Source organism: Neodiprion lecontei, chromosome 1 (assembly GCF_021901455.1).
Source record: "Neodiprion lecontei isolate iyNeoLeco1 chromosome 1, iyNeoLeco1.1, whole genome shotgun sequence".
NCBI lineage: Eukaryota > Metazoa > Arthropoda > Insecta > Hymenoptera > Diprionidae > Neodiprion > Neodiprion lecontei.
In genome coordinates, this window is record NC_060260.1 from 5,920,079 (window position 1) to 5,939,551 (window position 19,473).

At 37.5% G+C, this 19,473-nt stretch overlaps 3 protein-coding genes across 16 annotated transcripts in view; all 3 read right to left on the reverse strand.

The window, feature by feature from the left end:
* Positions 1-1,153: 1,153 nt before the first annotated feature.
* Positions 1,154-2,499, reverse strand: LOC107225064 (protein atonal homolog 1-like). Its single transcript, XM_015665375.2, has 3 exons — positions 2,189-2,499; positions 1,618-1,831; positions 1,154-1,432 (listed from the first exon to the last, which is right to left on the reverse strand). The coding sequence occupies exons 1-3, from the start codon at positions 2,497-2,499 to the stop codon at positions 1,154-1,156; spliced, it is 804 nt and encodes a 267-aa protein (XP_015520861.1).
* Positions 2,500-5,612: 3,113 nt separating this feature from the next.
* Positions 5,613-16,266, reverse strand: LOC124295154. Of its 3 annotated transcripts, XM_046744040.1 has the most exons (9): positions 8,386-8,842; positions 8,137-8,256; positions 7,891-8,011; positions 7,482-7,746; positions 7,297-7,419; positions 6,568-6,658; positions 6,340-6,476; positions 5,880-6,012; positions 5,613-5,750 (listed from the first exon to the last, which is right to left on the reverse strand). In XM_046744040.1, exons 1-9 carry the CDS (start codon positions 8,590-8,592, stop codon positions 5,697-5,699), a joined length of 1,251 nt encoding a protein of 416 aa, XP_046599996.1. In that variant the 5' UTR covers positions 8,593-8,842; the 3' UTR covers positions 5,613-5,696. The 3 variants fall into 3 exon arrangements, with proteins under 3 accessions (XP_046599996.1, XP_046600003.1, XP_046599999.1); XM_046744043.1 differs by lacking the exons at positions 5,613-5,750; positions 5,880-6,012 and adding an exon at positions 6,080-6,169 and having other exon boundaries at positions 8,386-8,850; XM_046744047.1 differs by lacking the exons at positions 6,340-6,476; positions 6,568-6,658 and having other exon boundaries at positions 5,626-5,750; positions 8,386-16,266.
* A 166-nt stretch (positions 16,267-16,432) lies between these two features.
* The window catches only part of LOC107225073 (serine/threonine-protein phosphatase 2B catalytic subunit 2), a 109,833-nt gene continuing 106,792 nt past the window's right edge, over positions 16,433-19,473 (reverse strand). For 4 of the 12 annotated variants that reach the window (XM_046743948.1, XM_046744003.1, XM_015665388.2 and 1 more), the window contains 4 exons: positions 18,729-18,813; positions 18,125-18,222; positions 17,797-18,012; positions 16,433-16,832 (listed from right to left, as the gene is read on the reverse strand). In XM_046743948.1, coding sequence (XP_046599904.1) covers positions 17,819-18,012; positions 18,125-18,222; positions 18,729-18,813 — 377 coding nt within the window. In that variant the 3' untranslated portion in view covers positions 16,433-16,832; positions 17,797-17,818. Of the gene's footprint in view, positions 16,833-17,796; positions 18,013-18,124; positions 18,223-18,728; positions 18,814-19,473 lie in introns of those variants that run through there. The other 8 variants (XM_046744007.1, XM_046744006.1, XM_046743980.1 and 5 more) reach the window with 3 other exon arrangements.

The window sequence follows — 19,473 nt, forward strand, 5'->3', positions numbered from 1 at the left end:
GATTTTCATCCTCGTTGTACAGTTTTACAAAATTATCCTTTATTTACAAAATCTTGGAAAAATACAATGCGACACAATCGTACGTCGTGGTTCGAGCACAATGGGTGTACAATAAATGATGAATTCTTTGGTACTTGGAATGATTTATAATATTAGAAAACTAATTAGTCAGATTCGTAATACTTGAGGTTAGTGGATATTTCGATAGTTACGTTATATGTTGTGGATCTCGTGGCCTTTGGTAATTTAAATAAAATAAGGTTTTCGTCGATTTAAGGGTAATAGAATATATTTAATAGTTCCTATAGTTACATAGTCAGTAGAAATAAATTGTTCATGTCGTGATTCTGCGTGTTGTTCGGGTATCTAAGTTAATCAAGTCTGTTTTCGATGGCTGATTTGAAAAGAGTTTCAAAATTGTAGTTCGCTATTAATTTGTAGTACACGTACACGGGGAAAATCCGAGCCGTTGAATAAAACTTTTGACTAGACACGAAAGGGTCGAGAACACTTAACCCTAGGACAAGAAGTAATGCAATTCTTTGAAATATTATTACGCAAAGATAAAGAGTATTGGTCAAGTAGAGAAATTTTCCAGCACGTTGCACTGACGTGATGTTCGTTCATTTAATCATAGCGATCAATTTTTAACGATACGAATCATTGATTTTTTTATTCAACCGTACGTGACGTGGAACTTATGTACAAAAAACTGAGATCATAAAGCTCGTCCGAATAAGGCACGGAATTCACGCTAATTCTAGTTACAGGTTAGAAGAAAACTAAACGATATAATAAATAATTGTGTACTAGGCTTTTAACATCATAAAAAATAAGAAAATTACCACATTATATAATCTTTGGATTGTTAGCTGTCTCTTTGTGCGTCGGTAATGAATGACGCATAAAACTGTACGCTAATTGATTTATAACTACGTATAAAAATTAATCTAGAATCTTTGCACACATTTTCGCACACATTCAAACTTATACGTTACACAATATACTATATATAATACTTTTCGCACAATATATGGTGTCGAGTGAACTCAATTCTTTGTTCATAAATTCGGCCATTGACCCTGGAGTAAAAATTGAATCGACCTCGATGCGTCAATTTTCAGCGTCCACCGATACAACTTCCAATTTCCCATCATCGTTTCCCGTCGTGTCTCTCGAGCAAATCGCAAAGTGCGGCGATGTAAGTCTGAGCCATTTGCAGGGTTTCGAATTTGCTCAGCTTGTGATCAGCCCCCAGACTCGGAACGACTTCCCTCAGTTTATCGAATGCGTCGTTCAGCCCGTTCATCCGTCTCCTTTCCCGCGCGTTGGCCGCGAGCCTTCGTCTCTTCAAAACGTTCGGCGAGGGCGGCACGTCGCGAGATCGTCGTCGTCCTCTCCTCGGGCTTGACGTAGGCGAGGTTTGGACTTTCTGAGGAATCAAAAAATGCTAACTTTCTTTGACCTCGCCGAACAAACTCTCCCTCTCAATTGCGGATCGAGCTAAACCCTTTCCCGAGTGTCCTTGAAGCACGGGAAGAAGGATACGCGATCGTTGCGCAATCGTTCGGACGGCGTTGCATGTCTGCTTGGGGTAGATAAAAGACTCGCACTCACCTGAGTCGACGAGACTGGATCCCAGCACAACGATCTCATTTCCGTTTCCGTTTGAAACGAGGTCGACTCACCGGGATGAAATCTTGGCTCTTGGGGCGGGGTTTCGTAACAATAAGTCGGTGGCTGATAATCCGTCGAATTCTCCTCGTAAAAAGTTGACCTCGGTGACGTCAGGTTCTGCTCCGTAGCATTGGTGGCTCGCTGCGACTCAAACCTGAGATCATCCGGATGCGTGTCGTGAGAGAACGGAACACTAAAGTGGTCTTTGATATTTTATCAGATTTTTTGGAAAATATCTGAACAGCCGGAACGGTCATTTTAAAACATTTGTGTAAGTTTTTTCCAACTCATCAGCGCATCTCACAATTTGTACAAATTATACAACGTTAGGAGAGAGAAATAAGGTGAAGTGTAAATTTAGAAATCTTAAAATATTCGGACAATGTTAAATTCAACTATTGGTACCGTGTCAAAGTGAGGAAGCTAATAACGAACCGGACAGCTGTATTTGTTTGCTAAAAAATGACTAGAATATTGCAATACAAGACCGTCGATGGGAAACTCGACTCACCGTTGCGGGGTTAAAGGAGTTAGTACACCATAGGGTCCTCTCTCGTATCCTTCCGGTGTCCTGGGATGAAAGTCCGCGGGCTCCCTGTGATAGTCCGAAAATTCGAGATCTCTTCTCGGTGTAACATCGCCGTCAGGTTGATAGGCATCTCTGTAGGGTCCTCGCATAGTTTCGTAGCTCGGCGAGGTGTAGGGTGATTGATAATTAACAGGATCGAACGAGCGGTTCGGGGTCGGGTAAATCGGCGTGAGCATTTCGGAGGACGACTGATTGTAACCGCTGCTACTGTGGTGGTTCGACAGGAGGGCCATTTTCTTAGCCGTATTTGAAAGTCCCAGCTGATTAGAAAGTGTCAAATGTCCGGGCTGCTCCTCCTCCGAAAGGATCGCCCCGGATCATCACCTTCCCGCGGTTTTTCCTCACCGTTCGATTCTCATCGCGATTCGGACGGATTGCGACGACGCGAACCGCCAACCGACACTTTAACGAACCACCCGTGCTTGCCGATTTACTTACTCTCAGCGACCGGAGTCGAGGCGATTATACCAGACCAAGTAAACCACTGTGACCATCACCAACACCTGTGGAATCCTGCGTCGGGCTGCAGTCCGATCGACAGAGAGGTTGCCGGTTGAATGTGGCGCGTGCCAGGGCGGCACTTCACCACGTTAACATATGGCCATACGAACGGAGCTCATCCCTAGATACCTATGCACCTGGTGCATGCCACCTTCTTCCCTACGCCAAACTTATCCGGGGCATCGCTTCGGGAGAAGCCCCTGTTTACCTTCCTACATTCTCGATTCTGATGTGTTGGTGTCTAGTTTACGTGCTGGAAGTGTTTTTTCCCCTCCCTTTCTCTCTGCAATACATGCATACGATGTAAGTCGCCTCTTTTAATATTGTTTAAAGAGACCAACTTTGACTACTGGACAGCTGATGCGGCGGTTCAACCGCTCGAAAGCGGACTCGGACTTATATTTATACGTTTGTCGTGCGGATTCATTCTCAACTTATGATTGGAAAGCATTAACGAATGTACGTTTCTTCAAGTGGACCAATTTTTTTCACTTGTCACAATCCCAATGCCAATATATCACGATTCGTAACGATAAATTAAATAAAATCAGGTCTGCATTATCACTCTCAATTCGAATGTCATGTCACGATCCGTAACACTTGGAAAGACACTGACACACCCGAGTCAGATGACTAGACAACTTTTACTGAACGCTGGAAGTAGGAATCACTCGAGTTTTGTTGATTTGCTTCGACATTTTTCGCCCCCCCCCCCCCCCCCCCCCCTTTCATTTTACTAGTCGAAATATTGCGATGTCAAAAAATCACCTTTCCAACGCTAAAACCTTAATTAACAACCCTGTCTCTTTCTTGATTTTACTCAAGTATATTTGCTATCGATACACGAAGAAAATCATAGGCAGACTTGACTGAAATGTTTCGATAGATTTACGGTCGCGATTTCTGAATCCAATGGTTGTTATTTTTGCGTTCCCGTCTACTTTGCAAGGATTCCTATCGATGTGGTATAAATACTTCGAAGTCATTGACGAAAACTTTCCCTCTCTGTTACGCTATTAGTTTTCTCTATCCGTCATAGTTCCGCCTGCCCTAAGTCAGGCTCACGTGCCGCTCGCTGTGGTCTCCATTGAAAATTAATTTCCAATTTTCAATTTCCGATTTATTTGTGGTGGCGGCGGTGGTAGTGGTAAATTTTCGAAGCCGCTTTCAAGAGCGGTCGTCGACGACAGATGCGCGAACAATGGAACCCGCAACGGGACAGAGACCGGCCATAATGAGGTTAAGAACAATAAAGGATACCGAAAAGGCGGGAGAGACGGAGAGAAGGAGCACGAGAGAGAGCGAAAGAAGAAACCAACCCACCAACGAGGTACCCGACGGCACGCGACCAGACGACCCGGTCCTTTCCGCACTTCAGACTCCAAGTTTTCAGGATTAGACGATCCGCGGGAAACCAGGGAGAGGAATCACGCCAAAGAGGTTCATCAATATTCGAAGATTCAATTCGAGGAGCGTTTTGCCTAGAGATCTTCTCGTAGGTACGTTCTTTCGGCATTAATTGCCGAGCAGACGTCGGGACATGGGGCTGCTTGTTATTCGTGGGTTATGCACACCGTAGGTACGGTGTTTAGCGCAAGTTGGCGCTGATCGTAGGGGATAATTAGCCCCGTCTTGGGTTAGTTCCCGTACTCCGTCTCCGAGCCCTCCTCGCCGAAAGGAAGTAGACGCGGGGTATTCCCAACGACAATTGGTTCTTGAGAAAAAAGGCAAGGTGCAAGAAGGCAGATCTTGGCTCGATACCGTGTAGTCGGTACCGGTACCCACCTCGTATGCCTACGCGCACGTTGAGCCGTGGGAGTAACGCTGAGAACAATTTCATTTGTTACAGTAACTGGAAAAATTGAGTAAAATGGGTATCGTTAAAAACAACTGTTTGAATATTGTTGGAATTACGAAAAACGAGGTACGCCTAACCATTTTGCTCTATTGTCGATCCTTTTTTGGTAATTGCAACGCAAAATCTACTTTTTTAGTTAAATAAGGCTTTAACGTCGGTTTATTGTTGCACAAGCGTTAAATTTTCGCAACAGTTAGAAGAAAATATAGGTAAGAGAGATCGTAATGAGAAAGAATAGTAACGGATACTAGACTTTCCGGTAACAGCTAGAAAACTAATTTTCTTTTTCTACCTATAACTATATTATTCGATTGTGGTAAAAGATAAAAATAGTTAAGGACTGAGCGGTGACCGGAATTAGCCTTATTTTTTTTGAATCGGTTAGTTAACAATAAATTTTTTGGGGAAAAAAAAAGAATTTGAAGTAATTAGTTTTTCAGTTGAAGTGTACTATGATTGCAATAATTAGTAGCCTACCAAATTGCTCCCTCGCCTACAATTTGATTCTTATTTTCACTTAACGCTTACATGAGAAGCGGACCTGCAGGCATCGGCTGCTGCGCCTTTGAAAAATTGTACTTTAGCTCGTCCTATCCAATTATCGGATTCCGAATGGGGTGGGGATTCGCCCACGCCCGATGAAAGCATGTGATGAGTGTATGATAGATGTTGTTTTCTGTTTCGACAATCTGTAGACTCGGCGTTGAGCCCTGCACCCGTGCTCCTTTCGGATACATTCGTCCTAGTCCGCAGTTTGTACCACCGGTCACTGACTAACTGACTGACGGACTGACTGAGTGAGTGAATGAGTGAGTGAGCGAGTGACTGGGTCGGTTGCCATATGGTATTGAATTCAACGAGAGATTGGTTCAGCTATTCCTCTCTCTGACCATTGAATAGCATTTTTCAGGAAAATTTACCGCGAAACTCGCGAATCACTTGTGACTTGGAACTGATGAGGCACGGGAGAAAGCAAGATTGCTGGAACGGTATCTTTCCGAAGGGCTGTGATTTTTATTCGACAATTTTTACAGTGCTGTGTATAACGTTTTCATGTTTCATTTGATTCGGCTATTCTTGCATCGATGAGAGTAGAGTAAAGTACGACATCGAGTTGCTCAGAATCTGTAACGCGAAACATTGCTGTCAAATATCGCGTGAAATCCTTTCAGACTTGTTTCCAATTCTTGTAACAGGATTGACAGGACGAAAGAAAAGAAAAAACGAATAACGAAGACTCGTGATATTACTCACACTACAGTAGTTTTCCATCGACATGAGACAAAATTTTCCCGCAGTGATTTCGCACACCTCAAGACTTCTCGCCATCATTTGAAGCAGCAGCTTTCGGGTGCGAATGGAAACGCGAAACCATTCGATTTCATAACTGGAAATAAGAGACGAGGACATTGACGCGAGTCGATAGAGTGGCAAAAGGAGCAGAAGATCCTCGCACCGTTGATTCGTCATCGAGTTTTGGCCTCGTCAACGAGTGACATCGTCCTCGTACTTCCTCCTATTCCCAGCCGTATTATAAGCCGTCGCTACGGGGCAAGAACTAAATGCTGATTTACAGAGCACTAGGCATTAAGTAAGACGTACTGCAAAGTGAGTCGGAGGACAAGAAACCGGCTAATAGCTAGGAGATAACGGTGGCCGTTCACTCGGGCATTAGACACGGAGAAGGAGAAGGTGGGGAAAAAGTGTTACCCACGTTGCTCGGTGGACGCTTAAGCTCTGGTCCATCAGCTCGTGCGACGGCCAACTGTACGATAATAGATGCAGCATTAATAACAATATCACCGCGAAGTACCTGACCAGTTCCTCGGGCTTCGCCAGTTTCGTTACCGCCTGAAAGGTGATCGATAATAATTTGACGAAATCACAGCAATTCTTCGTCTCTTATTATTTGATTCGTTAATTGTTTCATTTTAATGATTACGTGTAGGCCGGTGATACTCATAAGCAGACAGCAGGCACCGACTTGAAATAATTGGGCTGTCGTGTAAGCTGACTCGATCTCACATGCGTATCTGAAAATTTAATTCCCGTCCAATACAAAAGTTTGAAACACCGCAAAGTCCTTCAGTTTTAACGAATCATTGCGGAAAAACAGAGCATTAACGCAGTAGGTGCTAATTAAGAATATTATCGAACAGATATTTGCAGGACGTTCAGTCGCGTTGGAATTCTTCCCGAATATGGATCCTTTGGGGCTTTTTGGATCCGTCTGTTTCTAAATGTTGCTCGAAACTTTTTGCAAGACTCAAAAAGGAGAGCCAGGAGATCAATGCACGTTATATGTATATATATAACAAGGTTTGTTTTTCTGAACAAACTTTGAAAGTGCCAATTTTGAACGCGGTACTTGATTAGCGTAAATACAGAGCGTTTTGACACTGCTATACCGTCGTAACGTCGCGCGCATTAGCAGAGTAATATGACAACAAAGCGTTTTGATGAAAAAATTAAGCACCGAAGTTTCGATCAAGGCACGCAATTAGCACCTAAGGAGCAGCTAATCTTTTTTGACTCGGCTCTGCCGCTGCATCATCCATGCTTCAGTTTCACGAATCGTATGTCGAAAGTTTAAAAATATTGTCGCAACTTGTGGAGTACACAATTTTCTAATGACTGGTAAAACGTATCCCTAGCTCTGATTGAGACAAACCGTATAGCTTCCTTGTGAAGATAGATGCACAGTTTAGTCCTCTTGTATACAAAATCATCGATTTCAGGAGGATTCAAATCGACGTCGAGATTTCCCGGCTCGATTATACGCGTCAATCGATACCTACGGATGTATCAATTATATGACACAAGTAGGTAAATTATAAGCTTGCGTAGCACACTTGCCTCAATATTGCAAATTTGGCACAACCGTGCTGCTGATAAACGGTGAACGTCGAGTCAACGCCGATAATTATTGTCACGAAGAAAACCGTCGCGACGTAGGCGTGGAGCGTCATCAAGTAAAAGTACTTCTCCGTGTCGATGTAATCCGCCGCTATGTAAGGCAGACGTCTACGCGTTTCGGTCTTATTCTCTGACGAATTCGCTAGTTGAAGGTTTGATAAAATTGGCGGTAATATGAAGAAAGACATGCCGGTATACATGACGTCTGAAAATATCGACAAGCGGAATTTTACGAGAATTTTCAAGTTTTTTTTTTCTTTTATTCTCCGCTATTTCTCTTCTCCAGCGAGAATCGAGCGAAAAAATTTGTCAATTCATCCACGGGAGAAACGTAAGTCGATTTACTCACATGCGTACATCTTCGTCAACTTGACACCTTCTTCGGCGTATCGTTTCACGATCGTCGTTTCCTGGTCAGAAACGACGGATACGTCCCAGTCTTTCTGGATCTTTGTCAGCAAGTTTTTCATCTTGTCAGAAATATTTTTCTGTTAATATACTTATTTCCAATTCACAATTATACAAACTGATGTTACGTTTCTAGATAATTGTCACACATAATGGCTTATCATCAATCGATTGTCATTATCGTTACCTTATCGCTATTTGTAACCGCATTGACCACTTTTATTCCGCACAATATCGCAACACCGAGAGGGGACAGGCATTCTATAACATCGTCCATGTTGTTTCTCACCTCGAGCATACCTAAAAACTGTAAAAATTGTGTTCACAGAATCGGAGCTGTTAGTTTATATTTTCAGGGAGCGTGAGAAATGTAGGTGGTGATTGTCTTGGTTTTATTTTCTTCGTTTCTTTTCCTTTCTCTCTCTTTCCCTTTTACCTGCATGAAGAACAAACTTGACGTAAAAGCGAACAGAACGCTCAAACCCATTCGACTTTCCCAAGGCGTTTGATAGGGCCAAAGGCCAATCGATGACAGAAACAATCTGTTCAGTTTAAAGTAAGTTTCAACGCGATCCGAGACTCGCGACATTTTCCGAACGCTTTCAAGAAAATGCGACGAACGTGTGAGGAAAAATACACCCATGAACGACGATTATATCGAACTGTGCCAATTTTACGAATTCTCTCAGAGGGTAAGTTAATTGGGATAATTTATATCGTGTAACGTCCGCATATCGATTATCGACTGGTAGATATACGTAGATAATTCGCGTTAGCTTAGGCTAATTCATCGTATAAGTAAATTTGCAAATGAAGGAATAGCTAATTGCGCCGAGTTGAAAGAAATTCGTCCTCTCACTTTTGTATCAGATCACGCGATATCCACGATAATAAAAATATTGCGCTTGGAGGATTTCAATTTTTAAAACAAATATGAAACAACTCGCCCGACATCTTGCTCGAAGTACGGTTTTTATCGATGAATGTAATCAACTGCGAGGTCTGTATAATCGAATCACATTAACGATACCGATAAGTTGACGACTATGGTTACGAGGTTAGCATTTCAGAAATAAAGGTTTTCGAGGAAAATGTCTGTCACTGCTTGAGGAGACACACAGATTGAATATGAAATCCAACAAAACAGACAATTTATTGAACGACGTAAAAATCACAAAATTTATAGCACAAACAAATTAGTGAAACATGAGTTCATTTAATTATTATTATCATTATCATCATCATTATTATTATTATTATTGTTAATAATTTTTTTCTTCTTTTTTTTTTTCTCTTTTCTTCGTACACGAATATGTGAAATTGGAAACGTATCTCGGAGGGATAGAATAGGGCCCAATTAATTACCTAAGAGGTACGGCACCGACAAACAAAAATACTAGTTCGTTGGTTCGAACGAAGTTTTCTCTTTTCTCGTTTACGTATCTTTTCTTTTCTTTCCATTTAATTCCGTCTTACATTTCATGTCACTTCTTCTTCGTCATTCATACTTATCATTTTCATTTTCTCGTACTAGTGCTTTTGCCTCACGGTGTTCGTTAAGTCTAAGAGAAAGGCTATGGGTTTCCCCAGTCATCATATGCTTAATCATTATTATACAAGATTTTTCTATTAATGTCAAAATGAATGCTTCGTTTCAACGTCGAGTCTTCGTCGGTCTCCAAGCAACTCCCCGAGTCCTTTCGGTATATATATGTATACAGACATACATATGTATATGTATAGACGTGCGCATAGATGGATCGCTGAGCAAATACTTTTGGCTCTTTGGTTCCTCCAGGTTTGTTAAAATTTTCAGTGCAACGACACAATCATTATGTTATGTATCATAGATAAAACTGCGACGCGTTTACCCTTCGATTTCGAATATTCTCGTACCTAGATACCTTTATATATTTATGCAAGTGTCTATGCATGTATTCACGTGTGTGCATATGTCTGTATGCATACATCTGTGTCGGGTAGCTCTATGTATTATCGCACAGCGCATTCATTTTGCCCTTAACAATTGGCGTCTTAAATATTTAGTATACAGGGAAGGGAATTATATTTTATATTATACATATATATGTATATATACATATATGTATGTATAGATAATGTATGATTTGACGATAGAATGAAAACTCTTCAAGCTACTCACGCTTTCATATATTTTATGTGTATATACATGTATATATATATATATATATACATATATATATATATATTTGTTTTTTTTTTCCGTAAGCTTATGTACCTCTTACTCAACACTTATCTAAACATGTTTACAAGTAGTCGTACGTACGTATCATGCTATTGTTACGGTTTTTACTTTCTTTGTTCAAATTGTCTGATTGTATTGCGGCAACTTTAACCGAGAAGGTACGATTTGTTTCGTTTTTTTTTTCTTTTCTTTTTTTATCTTAGTCTCTTTTTACGATGTTATCAGAAATTCAGATACCATCTCGATATATTACAACGTCGATATATTAGAATTAGACAGTATTTGCGTTCCTTTTTTTTTTCTTTTTTTCTTTTTATCTTTCGATTCTTTTTTCCCCTAAGTTCAGTCATGGTTGTTTAATTCTTTCTATCTTTTTAACGTTTTTCTTTTTCTGCTCTTCTTTGAATCTTCTTACGCGACCGTTGCAGTAGACGATAATATACCTTGTTCCGTCGAACGTTATGCACAATACCTAGATACAACACATCGTGACAAAACCGGAAATAATACACAACACACCGTTGAACGACATTGTTTTCTCTTTTTTTTCCATTTTTTTTTTTTTTTTTTTCCTTTTGTTTCCTCATCTTTTGCAATACAAATCACTATTTATCATCGTCCTCAATGTCGCTGTTAATTTTCTTCCCTTATTCAATATCCCGCCATGATATTATACAGGTATGCATTACGTTTACAAAGGAATAGAAAAGAGATTTGGAATTATTATTTCCATTTATATAGCTTATATATATATATATGTATATATAGATATACAGCCTTGAACTTCAACGCGTATTCACTGCACTATTACATCAATAACTTCGCAGGTATTTTTAATTTTAGTTTTTATTCTTTCCTTCGCCTTCGTTCATCTTTGTTGGCATTTCAAAGACGAAGTTCTTGGCGACAGTCGAAAATAAAAAAAAAAAAAAAGAAAAAGAAATGTGAAGGAAGTGAGATTTGTGGTGCAGAGTTTGGAGGTTTCGACTCTTTTTTTCTTTCTTGGATAGAGAGAAAGAGAGTGGGAGAGAGAAAGAGTGTGAGAGAGATAGTGAGAGAGAGTGAGAGATAAAGAGTTGGGTATATGGATTTAAAATTGAATTATTATTATTACAAGATGATGTGTTAACAAGTCAGTGATGTCGATTAGTTGGTTTCCTTTTTTCATCGCTTTTCTTTTAAATTGAAATTTTACAGCGTGACAAAGTATATGGAATTATCGGAATATTCCACATATTATATGTAAACAATTCACCTATCTAGAATTCATGACGTTTATCGCATAATTGCGTTAAAGTCGTTTGAATAATATTTATATATACAATATACTAGTAAATCAATTGCTTAGATCAAATCAGGATTTTATCATATACGTATAATAATAATAATAATAATTTATATATAATCTCGTACGCGTGGCAAGATTTATTTTTACTTCTTATTATTTTATTTAATTTTCTTTCTTTCCTTCTTAATAAATCTTTTCTTTTTTTCCGTTCATTATCCGTATACACCTTTTTTTTTCATTTTTTTTTTTTTTTTTTTGTCAATTAACACTAGAACTACCAGTACCGGTTAATACGACTGCGTTTACTACTTCACGTTACATTTGTTTCTCGCAATGATGTACATTGACTTTTACACCGATAACAAGAGGAGTGATACAATGAATTTTATTTTTATTTCATTAGACTGGTTTTACAATGTCATTTTTAAATTCTTACGTCATGTTGTACTTTTACCTCGGTAGTTCTAACGTTAAAATCCAAGTTTTGCCGTCAGGTGTTACGCATATCATGTACAGAATTATACCGTGGAGCAGATTCGATCATTCTAACAGTCATATAAGTTTTATTCCAATTACAAAAATGTTGTCTGGATGAGATAATGGATAATCGTGTCTTGCAGCGAGTACATTTGTTCCATGTCTCTTTACTTGTACATAGTTTCGATTACTCGTCCGCGTGAATTAAAAATTCTTCCTTCGTCCAAAATTATTATACGGTTTGACGTTTCGGTGATCGGTTGTTACTTATACGATTCAATACGTATTATTGTATCGTATACGGATATGACGGATATACGTAATAGGTACAATGATGGCGATTACGATGACGCGATAGAAATAAAACTACGAAATACTTACTTGAAATTGAATTACAGGTATGGTAAATTATCAGTTGAGAAGTAAGATTCGTAGGTAGTACAAGGTTTTGATATTTTGGTTAAACGGGTTTACAAATTTACAGGAATCAAAGATATCATGTGAATAAGCTGCTCGTGCTGTTGTACTAAACGAGGTATCGAAGATATGTTTACTGCCCATTTTTGCATATCCCGCAGTCGATTGCACTACTTATTGACGAATAAGCTTTTTTCAAATTTTCAAATCTTGGCCACTGGATTTCGTATTCAAATATCAATTCACATTAATTTCGCGTAACGAGCTGCGCGCAAAATTTTTTCCGCGGCTTTTCGAACAAATAAAAATAATAGGTTAAATAATAACAATCAAACGCATCGCATCAGTACAGATCATCCGTTAGATTTCTTTATCACTCTTATTTTATGCTCACATGATATCTTCATTTTATAGGACAAGGGGGTGAGAGTGGTTCGCAAGGTGTTAAAAATGTTGCACAAACTCATCGCAAACAACCTACAATGCGGGTTATTTAATTTAAAATGTATTATATTACGTTTATAGTAATCGGCTGAATGCCGAATGAATGAATAATTTTAATTTTACATATGCGGGATAATTTATTGAACAAGACGAGAAACGTAGAATGATAATACAGGCTACCCCGATTGAATAGTTTTTGCTCACTCGCGAAATTGCATGTATCAGGTGAATTGAATTTAGATAACAGTATTTACAAATTTTCACAACTACTCCTTTCTTTATTATTATTATTGTTGTTGTTGTTGTTTTTGATGTCATTATTGTTATTAGAATAATTATAATTTCACGCGCGTCTCTCGAGCATCCGAACGATACGGAAACGCGATAGCGAATGGAAACCACGGAGGTTATAAAAAGTTCTTAAAATAAGAGTTGTGCAACATTGGGCAGTCCGACGATGGAATTAAAATACGACGGATAATATAATAGGATCCAGATAAAAGGACTATATAATTAGAGAAAGATATTCAGATATTTTATAGGAGAAAACTTGTATGACGCATCATTCATGCAATGCCTATTATAATATAAACAAACAGATCTATGTATCCATTTTAGCATATACAAACTTTGTATGTATATAGATATATATGTATATCGGTTTATTTCACATTTCTTTTATCTTTTTCTTATTCTTTAAATTTTTACTTCGTCATATATCGTCGTAGTGTTTTTTTTTTCTTTTTTCTTTTTCTTCCTCGTTTATTTATAATTTTTTTTTTTTCAATATTTTTATTCAAATGACTTTAGATTAACTTTACACACGGCAGAAAATTGCCTAAATTTCATAATAATAATAAGTTGTTTTTCTTTCTTTACCTCGTAACTTGGATAATGTTAGGTTTGTTTTTTTTTTCGAGAATTCATTCACACCCCTGTTGTATTGTATATATATATATATATATATTTTTTTATATATGTAATATATGTTTGTGTTGTCTCCGTTATTCATTCTCTTATTTCTTTCTTTGTTTTTCTTCCGCTCCTAACATTCATTTATATTTTCCTCCTCGTTTCTCTTTGACTTTTTTCATCTTTCTTTGAAATAGTAATAATAATAATTTTATTATTAATAGTAGGTAATTAATATTATTATAAGATATATATAATATGCATTATTTATAATTGTATATTATATTATATATTTATTTAACACATTTTTGTACAAGTAAATTAATTAAGAATAAGTACAACTTGGTAGCAAAGAGAGATAGAATTATTATTCATTATATATTATCATAGTGAAGAGAGAGATATAATTTTTTATTTTTTATTCATTTAAATTCTTTCATAATTTTATTATATATTTCCGTTATCCGACCGTTGGTTGTATTGGCGCCGGATTTGGCTTGAAAGTGGTTTTTTCTATCATTCATTTTTCTGCATCGTAGAATATTCTGCAACTATATACTACTCTCTTCTCTTGCAAAGTGTATCACCACGAGAAGAATGTCATCGATACTAAGGCAGGAAAAAAGTAGAAATTGCAGGAAAAAAAAGAGCGTATAGAATTTGCCGTCTAATTGCAAAAATACGAAAAAAAAAAAAACCGAAGAGAATGAAAGAGGTAAAGTTGAAGCGAAACAAATATTATCCCATTCTTATCGTTGCTGTAAAAATGACACAATTGGACAGAAATGAGGTTACAACGTGTGGCGATAACAACGATTGATAAGGATAAAAGTTTTTACGAACGCAGAGAAAATCACCGTCAAGTCAAAAGGTGAACGGCACTGGCCCAGACTTAATTTTTCTGATAGCAAGGACACACATTAGAATCATTAGAAGACGAACGGTATTAGGTGTTGTACGCAATAATTTATAATTGGTATTTTGTTTATTTGTTAAAATCGTCCCACGATCGAATTCATCGTCGTTTCCTTCACTTTTATTCTCCTGCATATTACAGTACACGTATCATCGTTCTCCTCCGCTTTTAAATTCTTATTTTCCTCTCAACTCACTGCATTTCCACGATGTTTTTCCGTCGTCTTTTCTCATCAACTTGAATTTAACCCTATGAAATACGAAGAGTTACCGCTGCAGGAGAAAGCTTACCGATGGAATAGAATACGCTTACAATATTACGTTTCCCGTACATAACATCTTCTTTCGTCTTTACTTTATTTCTGTTTCTCTCCGAATTTAACGTGTGTGTATTCGGGTAATATATGTATGTATGTATATATATACACACATGCATATATTTATGTATAGTATACAGTTTGTTTGTTTCTCGTTATATTTTTCAAACAAATTTACCTCACTCGCCGCGACGCGGCGGCAAACGTATAATTGCCACGGGGACATGTCATGGCTTTGATATACCTATAATATTAGATCTTGTCTCTGTTACACGCTTCAAATTGTCAATTTATCGAGATTTCTTCATTACATATGATCTATACTCTGCCGAACGTAACGTCGTCGGGCGGATATTTAAACAATCAAAAGTAACGTGCCATTCTATAACAAATATAATATACGCGAGCAAATATTTGATATTTATTTCGTTCGTACCTTTCGACACGTTCTATCAAAGATATAACACGGTACACTCGCATTCTCAGTGTTTTTATGAAGGAAAAAAAAAAAACAAAGAGAAAGAGTAATTTTTTAAAAAATTACCACACAAAAATACTGCTGGTGACAATTAAGTAAAATATTCTTGAAAATTTTAAACCACCTTTATTTAATATATGAATAATAAAATTTTTATAGAATATATCGTAATATAGAACGGCGATACGTTCTGCAAAATTTATAAGTTACAAGCTTAAGCCGGTTGTTTTTTGTTTCGTTTTGTTATTATGTTTATTTATTTATTTTTTTTTTGTACTAATTTTCTTTGTTTTCGTTCTTCAACATTATCAGGGGGATACGCATATACACACGCACATATATATATATATATAGGAATTATAAAATATAATCGATATATATATATATATATATGTGCATATGCATTGTGTAGACACACCTAGCGAAGTTAGAATTTGTATTTCATGTACCAGCTCGACGTTAGCTCGACTTGATTAACTGTTACAAGTTGTCCCCGTGGACAATTCATGCCGTTGCGGCACCGTCGGGCGTGCCGAGATGTCTAATTGTAAATTCCCTAACCAGACAAACGCTCTCTACGCGGCATCGCGACAGACCAGCTGCTGCAGCCGGGTAAGGCGCCTTTTTGCGTGACATGCGTGAATCCATTCTTCATTTCTGTATATTATCGTGGAGGTACGCGGGGCTCTCGTGTGTAGTTCGTATTATCAATATTATCGTTATCGTTATTAATTATTAACATTATCATTATCATTATCGTTATCAATATTATTATTATTATTATTATTAATTTAATTATAGATTTTTTTTTTTCGTTTTTCTCTCTTGATTTTTTACTCTCAATAATAATAATATATTCTTGTGTGTGAGTTGGTTTTTTGTTTGTTTGTTTGTTTTTTTTTGTGGATTTTTTTTTTTTTTGTTTTCGTGTTTTTTTATTTTTTTTTTATTTTTGGTGTGTGTATTTTCTTTTAAATGTTTTGTTACATTTTCTCTGTTTGCTTGTTCGTATTGTTGTTGTTGTTGTTGTTGTTGTTGTTATTATTACAATTATTATTATTATTATTGTTATTGTTATAATTATTATTATAATTATTATTATGTGTATTATGTATATGTTTGCGGATCGTATAATATATGACAGTGGTTGTGATGCCGTGGGGTGATGCGTTTGATGATTTCAATGATTTTCTTTATTTTTTTTTGTTGTTTTGGTTGTTTTTTTTTCTGTTTTAGTTTCTTCTCCTCGACTTCTTCCGCTTTCTCTTCTTCTTACATACTCATGACCGTTTCTTCACTCGATGACGATTTACTCGATGAACGTATTCTATTCTACCGGCTAGGGAGAGACGAGCAATGGTTGGTTGTTTTTGTGGCGACCACTAAGGGACAAAGGTCCCACACTTGTCACCTGCGAGGAGGAAAAGAGATTATAAATAAATTTGATCGTTGCATGATCGTGTGATTGATTAATATTGATCGGATAAAGAAAAGTAAAGAAATTGCACGGATTCTACGAAATAGCAAACAGTCAATTCGTAAAATTCATTCAATTTTTTTATTTATGCGTTGAATGAAAATGAATTCGAGTGTTTTTCTTTAGAATTGCGTATAGAATGGGGGTGTTGGGACCTTGTCCGCGTTTGAGTTACGTGGACTTCGATATTTGAAGACATATATATACGACTACGTCGAAATCGACCAGTACTCCCCCTTAAGCCACGAGGATCTCTTCAAAAGTTCGAAAGAAAAGATACGGGAATTAGAAATGAAAGTTTTCATATCGCGCCTTTATTTCAAATCGCTTGAAAATTCTTGAAAATGTAGTAGATTCGTTCGATATTATCCTACGATTGCACATCTTGATGGAAAATGATTTTTTTCAAATTCACTAGTTAATCCGATATTGACGTTTGTCAGTGCTACCTAATTAATATCGGCGCAACGTTGTAAAATTAAACGTTCAACCTTTCAGTGTTTCAGTGAATTTCTAAAGAATACGTAGAATGTTCCGATTAAAATTTTAACGAGCGCCCCTTTGTAGAGCAAAATCGAGCTCAATCTACTCGATTTTGAAGAATTCCGAGGCGATTTGCAACGAATAACCTTTAAATCCGACCCTCTTTTCTGCAATTCCAGTAGGTATCTTTTTCTTCGTTGTATTTTCTTAGAGATCTTAGTTGGTGCATGTAATAGGAAACCAGGTATAACATTGATTCGATAAATAGTAAATGTACGGTTGTTGGGTAAATAAAATCAAAAAAAAATCAAAAAATTATAACGTCGATTTCAGATGACGCGAATTCCGTAAAAATGGAGTAAAATATTTTTAAAAAAATTGACTCGAAGCGCGACGATTCGCCGAAGCAACTGACCTCAGTCGGAAGATTTCGAGGCTCACGAATGTGGCTGCGGCGTGCTAGTGTCGCGTTTATCGCTTGGACCCGCTGGCGGCTGTATGACGGGCTTTTCCTCGGCCGCGGGTGTCGGCGGGGCGTCTTTCCTGGGTGGCATCCTCTCGTTTATCGCGTCAAGGCCCTTCGCCTCGGCGAACGACGTGATCTTGTGATTCGGCGAGAATCCTTGTAACGCTGGAAAAACGTTCGAATCGTCTCAGTAACGTGTGACGGTTAAATAAATATGGATCGAAATGAATCTTAGCGATCCGATCGATCGTTCGAACAACGTGTGTCTGTAATTCACCATTTTTCAGAGACGTCTTTCCGCCCGATAATGCACCCAGAGGCAGCGCACCGGTTGGCGTGAGTCCCTTGAGTTGCAGCACGCTTTCGCTTTCCTCTCTGTAAATAATAATAATAATAATAATAATAATGATGATAATCCTAGAACAGGACTCAATTTTCAATGCGCGCTAGCGATGCCCGCTAAGCTAAAAATAATCGAACACGACTCTAGATTGAATCGGTGAAAATTTCATCGATTCATCGATTATTTCGTATTTTTTTTTTTTTTTTTGACACAGTGACACGTGAAACGAAAATTTCGTAAATTTTCGTATGTAGTCTTGATAGCGGAAAAGATTTTTGATGATTTTTCGATTCGTTGAAAATATTTTTCAATATCAGGTGAAAATATTCATGTTATCTTTCACTTGTTATATCCAATAGGTACTCGTTGTCTGTGAGTAAGACAATGATTATAACGGATACTGTAATCGCGTAAATCGATGTTGTATTGCGGCGTTTATGGGAGTAAAAAACAATAATCGACTGTACTCGATTAATAGGGAAAGAATAACCGATTTAATCGAAAATCGATTAATTTTGGAAATTCTTAATCAACTCACCTAAGTACAGAGAAAACTCGTGCCATTTTTCCGATCGCCCTGATTTTATTCCTTATAACTTCTTTGCGAAGATTAGCTGCTGTACCTATAAGAGAAATCGTTTGATTTAGAGCAAGAAGTTATAATCGAGAGAGCGAAAAGCGCGTTCACCGGATGTTAAATCGAGCGAGGAAAGCGGATTTACTGTACAGGTATACCGGCTTTAAAAATTTGTCTACGATAAGTTTTGCTCTCCTCGTGATGTCGCTATATCGTATTGTTTATCCGCAGTTGAGTTGAAACCCGTTGACGAATAATTCGCTACATTATCGCGAATTTTGAATAATCGATGACGACGTTCAAGCAGTTGCCGGAGTTCGAGTTTTAAAACTGAATTCATTATCATATAGTTATAAACGAATTTTAGGTGAGATTTTGAAAGCGGATGAGACGTTTACTTATCATATACGTTACATACTTCGAGATGTACTTGTTTCGTAGATATGTGTACTGCGTCTTGCGATTTTTTTCTTTTTGTTCATTTTTTAGCTTCGAGATTCTGTACAAAATTCTAGACAAACGTACATTACATAAACAGCGACACTACGATATATTGTACATCATGATTCGTCTACACGTGTTTTATAACTATACAGTTATGAGTAAGAACGTGTGTTAAATGAATAGTAAAGAAAAACTAAAATAAAAATATAAAAAAAAAGAAGAAAAAAGAAAAACAACAACAGAAAACCACTTCGTAAGCAAG

Bases quoted from the DNA above. Each gene is read 5' to 3' on its own strand.
- LOC107225064 (XM_015665375.2), bottom strand. From the start codon at position 2,499: ATGGCCCTCCTGTCGAACCACCACAGTAGCAGCGGTTACAATCAGTCG. The intron at 1,832-2,188 runs GTGAGTCGAGTT...GGATGATCTCAG, and splicing joins ACTCCTTTAACCCCGCAACG to GTTTGAGTCGCAGCGAGCCA. The intron at 1,433-1,617 runs GTGAGTGCGAGT...TTGATTCCTCAG, and splicing joins ATCCAGTCTCGTCGACTCAG to AAAGTCCAAACCTCGCCTAC.
- LOC124295154 (XM_046744040.1), bottom strand. From the start codon at position 8,592: ATGGGTGTATTTTTCCTCACACGTTCGTCGCATTTTCTTGAAAGCGTT. The intron at 7,420-7,481 runs GCAAGTGTGCTA...ATACATCCGTAG, and splicing joins GCCAAATTTGCAATATTGAG to GTATCGATTGACGCGTATAA. The intron at 6,659-7,296 runs GTTTGTCTCAAT...TTAAATTTTCAG, and splicing joins CTTCACAAGGAAGCTATACG to ATACGCATGTGAGATCGAGT.